The 10,535-nt window shown below is 34.9% G+C and overlaps 1 protein-coding gene across 1 annotated transcript; it reads left to right on the forward strand.

Moving 5' to 3' along the window:
• Window positions 1-92: 92 nt before the first annotated feature.
• Window positions 93-9,954, forward strand: abhd18 (abhydrolase domain containing 18). The gene is made up of 13 exons (XM_067457147.1): window positions 93-221; window positions 1,169-1,278; window positions 3,045-3,129; window positions 3,265-3,365; window positions 3,506-3,581; window positions 4,723-4,807; window positions 4,914-4,941; window positions 5,063-5,201; window positions 5,342-5,431; window positions 6,287-6,388; window positions 6,549-6,927; window positions 7,015-7,177; window positions 9,032-9,954. Exons 2-13 carry the CDS (start codon window positions 1,187-1,189, stop codon window positions 9,084-9,086), a joined length of 1,395 nt encoding a protein of 464 aa, XP_067313248.1. The 5' UTR covers window positions 93-221; window positions 1,169-1,186; the 3' UTR covers window positions 9,087-9,954.
• Window positions 9,955-10,535: the final 581 nt, after the last annotated feature.

Consider the following 10,535-nt stretch of genomic DNA (forward strand, 5'->3'; position numbering starts at 1 on the left):
AGAGCTCGACTGTGCAGTGTACCTGTACAATTCCGCCATCTGGTGGTGCAACTAAAGACTACATCACTACCGTTCACGAGCGTAGAAGAAGAGTTACTTCCGGAAGTGAGCTGAACGGCACGCTGGGATGGCGCTGCACCATCAACTGAAATTCGCCCTCTGTCATGTGCACTGATCCAGTTTCTTCAAAGAAATCCAAATATCCGTCCTTTTAGCTCGAGGTATAAACTTATTTATTTACGTTCATTCATTCGCGCTTTGTTTTAAGGTAACGTTATTTGTGGGTTTGGAGAGATAAGCAGGTAGTAACTTTTGTATACAACTCTACTGCAGCTTCACCACTGACAGCTGATTAACGTTACTTTCACAAAAGACAGTCAGTGTGGGATGTTCAAAAACTTCATCTTTGAGGGACTATGTGAAAAACCTGGAAATCATTTTAAGGTTCTGTATTTTACACAGACTTACTGGTGTCATTGCCCAGTTATCAGGGGTTACTCAATAGTTATTCATTATGGATGATAATGAGAGGTTATGACATGTCCAATATCTAACTTGTGTTCTGTTTCAGAAAGTAAGTAAAGTCACATTTTAAGTGTAAAAAAAACACCCTCTTAAGTTGATAACCAGAGATAGGGCATTTTATATTGTGTAGCGCAGTTTTTTTTTTTTAAACTGGACTCCCTTGGAGTGACAGGGAGTCTGTGGAAAAGTATTAAGAAAAAAACTAAAATAAGGTTAAAATTATTAGTTATAAAGAGATTAGAATAAAATAAATTAATAAAATATGATTAAAATAACAAAATCTTTTAAATAGATGACAATCAAATAAATAATACATTCAACGTACATTACTAGTGAGTAGAAAAAATACATAATACTGTAATTCATATTATATTTTTTCTGTATATAAAGTTGGTGTTGGAAAGATACCTTGTAAATTTAGGATGGGGACCCTGACTCGAGGATGATCATATTTGGGAGGTCCATGGCATCTAACCGATTGGAAAGCCCTGGTCTAGCCGGTGTTCTGTTAAGTGTGTGTTGTGCTCTTAACCCCTCTCAGCTGCTCAGTTCTTATATATTGGAATGTGTAGAGACAAAGCTGACTGACTGACGTATTATGACTTGTGACAAGTGCTAGTTAAGTGTATTTTGTTCTCTGCAGAAGAATGTTTTTTTGTCAATGGGTGTGAGTCGGCTTGATGTGCTGTATAGAAGGCTTCTCCTCACCAAACTCTTCATCCAAGGATGGGGGAAGCCAGAGGACCTGAAAAGGTAAACTAGACACGATAAAAACACATCGCATCATATGACCTCATCACTTATGATAGTGGGATGAAGCTTATCCAGGAACTTTTGATAATTACTCATTAGGTATTGATGCTAAAATAATAATTAACAGTGGTATGAATCAGCATTTATATGTGTTAAAGGGTTAGTTCACCCAAAAATGAAATTTATGTCATTAATGACTCACCCTAATGTTGTTCCACACCCGTAAGACCTCCGTTCATCTTCAGAACACAGTTTAAAATATTTTATATTTAGTCCGAGAGCATATGGAAGTGTATATACTGTCCATGTTCTGAAAGGGAATAAAAACATCATCTAAGTAGTCCATATGTGACATCAGTTAGTTAATTAGAATCTCTTGAAGCATCGAAAATACACTTTGGTCCCAAAAAAAAAAAAAAATATGGTCCTTTATTCAGCATTGTCTTCTCTTCCTTGTTTGTGTTCAATCCTCAAATAAAGATTCAAACGGTCATGAATCAGTGTATTGATTCATGATTCGGATCGCCAATGTCACGTGATTTCATCAGTTTGGCAGTTTGACACATGATCCGAATCATGAATTAATTTGCTGATTCATGACCGTTTGAATCTTTATTTGAGGTTTGAAAACAAACACAGAAGAGAAGACAATCCTGAATAAAGTCGTATTTGGACTACTTTGATGATGTTTTTATTCCCTTTCTGGACATGGATAGTATAGTGTGCCTACACTTCCATACGCTCTCAGACTAAATATAAAATATCTTAAAGTGTGTTCTGAAGATGAACGGAGGTCTTACGGGTGTGGAACGACATTAGGGTGAGTCATTAATGACATAAATTTCATTTTAGGGTGAACTAAACCTTTAATATTTGACTAACAGAATGTGCATAGATGCTTTGTTATTTTTGTTCTTTTTAAAAGTTAACAAAAAGAAACAGATGGATATGTGCAATATTGAACACTTAAAAACAAATTTTGAGCATGTAGTCTTGCGTACAGGCAGTGGAGTGTTACATGATCAGGCACATGGTAATGAATAGTAGGGAAAAAACACAAACATTTGTATATAAAAAGCAATATTTTTTGAGGAAATATTTATTGTAATCAAGGAATTTTTTCTCTCTCTCTTCCTACTATTGAAAGCTTTCACTATCATGGCTTATCGCAAATGTTACAATTTTACAATTGCATCAGTTTCTGAACGGTTTTGCTTTTGGATGACGCTGCATCCACATTGTGAACCAGCTTGACAATAAACAAAAAACACTGAGTGCACTAGGGCTGCACGATTATAACAAAAATCATAATTGTCGATTATTCCCATGAATTTGTAATTGCGATTATAAATTATGATTATCACAATTGACATGGAATGACGTTTTGAATAGCTTTATAACTTTGAAGCGACTGCATGCCATATTATTATATAAAAAGGAACAATCTGAAAACAGCCCATTGGTTTGGTTTCTTTAAATAATTAAAAAAAAGAAGTAAAATATGCATGGTATTATGTTATACTAAAAAATATTTTTATTTATTAAAAAAAAAAAAATTTAAACAATGGGGGCAAAAACTTAAGATTACATGTAGGAAGAAAAAAAAACATTATGCACAGAAGTGGCATTTTTTTCTTTTGTAATTGCGATGACATTTTATTGAACGATTGCATAATTGAGACATCTACAAATTCGATTAATTGTGCAGCTCTAGAGTGCACCTTTAATGATATTAACTTATTTTAATTGCTTTATGGGTATTACAGAATATTCGAGTTCCGGAAGATCATTGGCAACAGGGAGAGGTGCAAAGATCTGGTACAGAGGGACTACCCAATATTTATTGACAAAGTAAGAGACACTTGTTAAAAATCTTTATTATTGTTAGTAATAGTGCCTATAGTAGAGGAATATACTTTATATTATTCAGCACAATTGAAAATTGCATAATGACCCATTAACTGTGTGTTACCGCTGTGCCCAAAGGTAGAAGATCAAACAGATTGCAAAATTCACAACGGTCATTTCACATCACCACTAGAGCATTTTGTCCCGGGCATCTTGCCAGCCGAGTCCATCAAAGCCCGGTAACCAAAACAAATCACCTACAAATGCTGAATGCAAATGTGAAGGATTAATGTGACTTGTATTCAAAGTTCTTTCAAATGAAGACATTTTGTTTGTAAAATTCCTACAAATAAAGAGTTTGTTTCCTCTTTACCACCAGATTCCAGTTCATTGTACCTAAGAAATGGAAGAAGCACAGACCAGTCTGTATTCACCTAGCTGGAACAGGAGACCATGTGAGTGTGCAAAAACGGGCTTTGTTTGCCTGTGCTCAGCATTGCATGTGAAGATTTACTCCGGGATGCACAATGTAAACTAAACTTCAAAAGTTATTAAAAAAATTAACTATGAACTATTTTATTCATCAATGATTCATCCAATTGATTAGAAGTGACCATAAAAATGTATATTCCAAAAATATTAAGCAGCACTACTGTTTTCAACATTGATAATAGTAAGAAACCTTTCTTGGGCAGCAAATCATCATATTAGATTTATTTAAGGATTGTGTGACACTGGAGAATTTGCATCAGAAATAAATTACATTACATATTCAAATAGAAAACAGTACATTTCAATTGTAATAATATTTCACAATATGAGTTTTACTGTATTTTTGATCAAATAAATGCAGCCTTGGTGAGCATGAGAGACTAACAAAAAAAATTGTTAACAGTTTATTTTAACATGTGTCCCTGTTACACATTTCACACGCATGGTAGTTACTATAGTAGTAATAATCAATTATCATAGTCAAATTCAACTAACCTCAACCATTAAAAGGATAGTTCACCCAAATATGAAAATTTGATGTTTATCTGCTTACCCCCAGGGCATCCAAGATGTGTTTGTTTCTATAGGAGAACACAAATTAGGATTTTTAACTTCAACCGTTGCTCGTATAATGCATGTCAATGGGGTCTTATTAGAATTAGACCCCATTGACATGCAACGGTTGGAGTTAAAAATCTTAATTTGTTTTCTACTTAAGAAACAAACACCCCCACATCTTAACACCCCCCCCCCCCATTATATAGTAAATGCATGTAGTTATTACCTAATATTATTCAGTACTTCATTGCATAATTACACTGTAACAAGAAAATATTGTTACCCAAAATTGGATTTTAAATAGCTTATTAATATTTTAAATTTAGATTATATATGCTGTCCTTTAACAGTTTAGCAAATAAAGTGAATATTAATGTTTTATAATGTACATCTCTAGCATTTGAGTAATGGTTTATTTATTTTTATCTTTTTTATTTTAATTTCTTTTAAACATTGTAAAACTATTTGTTTTTGACTTATCAGTATCTGCTAGAATTTTATTTTTATTTGATGCATCTCTATTCCCCCCACCACCACCACCCACAGTTTTTCTGGAGAAGGCGAACACTAATGGCCCGACCGATGGTTAAAGAATCAGGGATGGCGTCTCTTCTGTTGGAGAATCCTTATTATATCCTTAGAAATGTTAAACTACAGACTTATTAGTTTGCCATGTTGATCCCTAGTATCAAATATTACTAGATCTCATCTGATACCTCCTTGACTCTGAGCCATACATGGATACAGGAAACCTAAAGACCAACTGTGAGTATTTGCTTATTGGCAGTAGGTGTGATGGAAGCTGTTGTTATCCATGTCTTTGATACATGAAAGATAAGTATGGACAATGCACGTTTCCTGTGTATATGATTTGCGTTTAATGCAGTCGCTCCAGTCTGAAGAACGTATCGGACCTGTTTGTGATGGGTGGAGCACTGATCCTGGAGTCTGCTGTGCTGTTACACTGGCTGGAGCGAGAAGGTTTCTGGCCTCTGGGCATGACTGGCATTTCTATGGGTGGACATGTAGGTTCTGCATTTTTCATATACATTTTTTACTTTACTTAATTTTGTTTACAATCAGTTGTGTTCAGAAGAACCTGTTCCATGTCCTTTTATATTATACAAAATCTATTGTTGGTTTTGTTGACTAATTTTCTTCCTAGATGGCATCATTAGCGGTAACAAACTGGCCCAAACCGATTCCACTCATACCTTGTTTATCCTGGACAACTGCTTCGAGTGTTTTTACCACAGTAAGATTTACACAACTATACTTTAACATATTAGTACTGCCTACAAGTCATTTTGCATTGGTTGTATTTGTAAGATGCCACAAAATCATCATTTCCAGTGAGAAACTCAAACTGATTTATTAAGTCAGTTGTTATTTGTCAATATTAATAATCTACTTTTTAGTTTGAATGCAATTTATGATCAGTAACTAAATTCACAGAAAATACTTCTTATTCAGCAGGTTTATGAAATGTAAGGCTTTATGACAGCACAAGAATGTAAGTGATGATAAAATTCAGATAAAGCATCAATGGCATTACTCCTGTAAATATCATGAATTTTAGCTTAATTTGTCAGAAAATTAAAAAAGAAAGTAGAAGAATATATCAGTGTTGTTTTAGTAACACTGGCAACTGTTATTAAATTAGTTATTATTATAACTAATAAATTATAAATTTGTGATAATGTCTTGCGCATGCGTATTAAGTGCCATATTTCAACGATCTGAGCACATGGTCTGAAGTGCTGAAGCACTTAGGGCGCGTCAAAAATCCACTTGTGCTAGTTTAACGTTGGAAAAAATGGTTGGCACAACAGACGCATGGTCCAAAAGGGTTGTACCTAGTCTCTTAATGAGTCATGGGTGTGTTTTCATTCCCTTTAAAAGCCAGTTGCGCTTGTACCACTAAGGCAGTATTAGTCACTTAGCTATTAAACTTTGTAGCTGTGAATAACTTTACGTCTTTATTCCTGCCAGTGAATTGATAACATCAGAACATGGTTACATCACCAAGTGACACTCAAAGTTATTCATGAATAACTCAATTGGGTGTCTTTCTTAACATCAGATATTAATATGATATTCTATTCTGCAGGGTGTTTTAAGTCGTGCCGTGAACTGGAGAGAACTGGAAAAGCAGTATGCAGCGCACACAGTCTATGAGGAAGAAATTATCAGTATGCTGGAGTATTGTGGGGTAGGTGTGTTATTCTGTGGTAAAGTTTTGCTGTGATTTAAACACAACAATAGATCACAGAGGAAGTTATAAATTGTTCCTTGCGTAGTGTATCACATGACTGACGTTGAAGGTGCAACATTTTTGACAAATCACTCACTGACACGCCCTTGATTTTCAGACAGACTCTTTCCGGATGGGCCAGGAATTTGTAAAAAATGCCCCAGGCAGCTTTGACAGTCTTTCTGACCTGGATCTCGCCCATGAACTTCTTGACCTCCACACGCCAGAGAGGGACCAGCAGATGGGGCTACGCTCCTCGTATTCTCAGCCCGGGACTGGAGGTCGCACCTCAGACTCAGCTCTGCTGATGGGGCGAAGAGAAAGAGACGGACTAGATCAGATGCTCTCCGCTGTGAGCAGCAGCGGGCCTCATTTGGACATGCTACACGCTAAGAACATCACCTACGGGGCCGGCCCACGGCAGTCGCTGCAGCGGGAGTCTCTCTGCTTCATGAAGGGCGTGATGGACGAATGCACACACATCGCCAATTTTTCAGGTACTAAATCTGTTTGGTTTTAGACGTGGTTTGGCTTGTGCTCTTGTGTTTCATCCTCTTTCTTTTTTTTGGATTCTTTGTCTCCAGTGCCTGTGGATCCTAGTCTGATCATTATAGTCCAGGCAAAGGAAGATGCTTATATTCCCCGCACTGGAGTTCGCAGCTTACAGGAAATCTGGCCTGGTTGTGAGGTTCGCTACCTCAATGGAGGCCACGTCAGCGCCTACCTTTTCAAACAAAGACTGTTTCGGTAAGCACCGTCAACTTTTAGAAAAAGAAAAATATCCATGGAGTTTAAATAGATACTTTACTCAACCTGTATGAGTTTGTTCGTCTGCGGAACACAAAATAAGAACATGAAGCATTCAAGCTCCAAAAAATGATGCAAAAGCATCATAAATCATGGATCATTTATTCAGTGAACAAATCATTCAGAGTACTGTATATACCTGAATATAAGACAAGGTTTTGTATCCTAAAAATAGGCTGAAAAATGGAGGTTCGTTTTATATTTGCAATATAGACAAAATGACATATCTATTAATCTGACGATAACAAGGCCACGCTGTTGACGCTCGCGCAACCTCTCGAGGATAAATCACAACACGAGCGCCGCTCACACAGAGAAACTGTGCTAAACGTTCAAAATGTTGTTTTTATATTTGTAACATATGGTACAATTTAACAACATCACTCAACCAAGAGTGTTTCCTGAATACCATTACGACTGAAAATGACACTGATTTCATATGACAATTCCATAAACATAAACATTAATTCACTTACATTTTGGATGCAATATTGAGTGTTTTTGCTCTATTTCAGCAGTGAAAATATTTCCAAAGAAAGATTCCAAGCAACAAAGTTCCAAACAGCAGAACCATAACGCGTCTCACAGCAACAGAGTGTGTTACTGAATGATTCAGTGTTTGAATCACCTACTGGTGGTTTAGTTTCATGTTTAAACATACTTTCTAAAATTTCTTATTTATAAAAAAATATAAATCTCATACCATTATTTAATGCAGTTGTAAATTTTCAGTGTAAATTATTTAATTTGATTGGTGTCTTATTTTATTTTAATGTATAGATCAAATTAAGAATATAAGATTAGGGGTAAAAATGCCCTTTAAAAGGTAAACATATCACAAATATGCAGATTTCAGTATGCCAAAGCTGACTGAACACTGGTGAGAATATTGCTTCAGAATAAATTATATTTACAACACAAAAAAAAAAAAAATAAACCTTTTTTTCCGGACAAGCACATTTTTTACTTGGACAAGTGAATGACCGATTTACTTATCCGAAGGACAAGCACATGAACATGTTTAATGTCGAGCCCTGTAATGAATGGTGTAAAAAATCCAAAGAATTATCATTCGAATTTTCCCACAAAAAAAATTTCAGTTGAAAAACAAATTTTTTCCAAAAAAATAAGTCTGGAAAATCGGGGGTCGTCTTATATTCAGGGTCGTCTTATATTCAGGGATATATGGGAGTTTTTTAAACTACATCAACAGAATCATTGAAAAGGCCCAATTTAAAGGAATATTCGTTCACAAATCCCAGCTTCTCAAATGTGGAAGTCAAGATTATTAGTGAATAACAACTGCTTTCTCACAAGCAATGGCTTCAGAACACTACACAACTCATATGCACTACATTCTTGATTCTTTATGGTTTTGGCATAATTTTAAGTTTTTTCTTGTTCATTAATTGCATTAAAAAGAGCATAGATGTTATTACCATTTACACTACCATTCATATAAGATAAAACAAAACAAATCAATACAGATTAAAAAACTATTTTGTGCACTGGTGTGGATGCTAATATAGTTATCTTTATAGTGTGAACAGACCTAAATGATGCTAAAAATTCATGCTAAAGAGACATTTAAAAATATACCGACCCCAAACATTTAAACACTGGGGTATACGGTATATGTTATTCAGTGAATTATTCCTTTAATAGTGATCAATGTTAATCATGTGGTTAAACTATAGCATATATTGTGCATATATAAGTGAATGAACCGTTTGTCCAATAATTTTAAATACATGGATTAACTCTTTAATTTCATGCATGATTGTTGATTTCCAGGCAAGCAATTTACGACGCCTACGACCGGTTTCTTCAAAAGTATTCCAGCTTATAGCCACAGATTTTTTTCGGGACAAGAATTGCATTTTGAAAGTATGTGACGATGAAGAACACTGAATGTGATGAGTGAGATTTTTACTGAAGACTGTGTTACTGGAAGTACAAACCTGGTGGAAAGGGACGCAGTGTGCAGCGGTTGTAGTGACAGAACTGTGTTACTCTGTCTTCCCTAAAAACTCAGTGACCTGAAGCTAACCTATATGTGCTCAACCCATACAAAACCTTGTCTCTGTGACCTCACTGCCTTTAATCATATATAGAGTCATGACAGTGTACCAAACGAGATGGACGTGCCTCCAAACCATAATTCACTTGCACATCAAGGTGTCTTTAAAACTCTTAAGAAGCAGATCTCTGAAAATATTGTACTTGGAATTGTAAGGCAAATAAATGAAATATCGCAATCTATATTTTGTTTCCCCAGCATAGAATATCCTAATTTTTAGAGTACATATTTGCATGTTTTTATAAAATAATGCTTCCGGAAAATGGCCATGGCATGGGCAGACCATTGTTTTAATCTTCGAAAAGAAAAAAAATTATATTTAACGAATGTATGTGACTTGTACTTAAACAGATCTTTAGCAATGACTGGTGCTCATTTGAGACTTGAACACGGTTTAAAATACACATTTTCTGTGAACTGCATTCTTAAAAATCACTGCTACATGTATTTCAATCTCTTAAATCCTAACCACTGCCAATACTACAGTACCAACTAATAATCCTAGTGTTTCAATAGATTGAAATGTTTTGTATATTACTACTGTCACTTGATCTGATCTGTCATGTGTTCACTGTTCACTGAATTCATCATGAGCCATTTGTTTTTCTCCACTCTAAAATAAAAAGGAAATCCTGCATATTGAGTGTATTTGTTTTCCATTTTAAATGACACTTAAACATGTCACAAATGCTGACAGTTAAATATGGAGCAACATTATGTCAAGTATCAGGAATTCTCTATTTTTCCTGCCGCATACAACAAAATTGGTTAACAAAACGGTTTACGTTTGAACCTTACATATGCAGAACTAAAGGAGAAACATGGGGCCTTTAAATATCATGTTTGACAAAGGGAAATGAGTGAAAATCACTAGTATAATGTATATGTATCTTTAAAAAACAGACAATATATTAATACATGTTATTAATAAAAAAAGTATGATATTACATACAATAATATAAATTAATTAATTATAATTTTCATTAAATATTCTTAACACAACATAAGCTAATAAAAATAGTTGTATTAATGTATAACTTTACTGGCTACCTCCCATTAAAGAACATATTTACATGTACGTATTAAAGCTGCACGTGCTTACTATGTTGATATTTCTCCTTCAAACCTGCATTACTGTAGTTTGACTTACTGTATTCTGTAAATCTTGCCCTCATTAAACATGGAGTCCTCCGTTTTCATAAGCCCTACTGAAGTCGT

The sequence above is a fragment of the Pseudorasbora parva genome, chromosome 11 (genome assembly GCF_024679245.1).
Source record: "Pseudorasbora parva isolate DD20220531a chromosome 11, ASM2467924v1, whole genome shotgun sequence".
Lineage (NCBI taxonomy): Eukaryota > Metazoa > Chordata > Actinopteri > Cypriniformes > Gobionidae > Pseudorasbora > Pseudorasbora parva.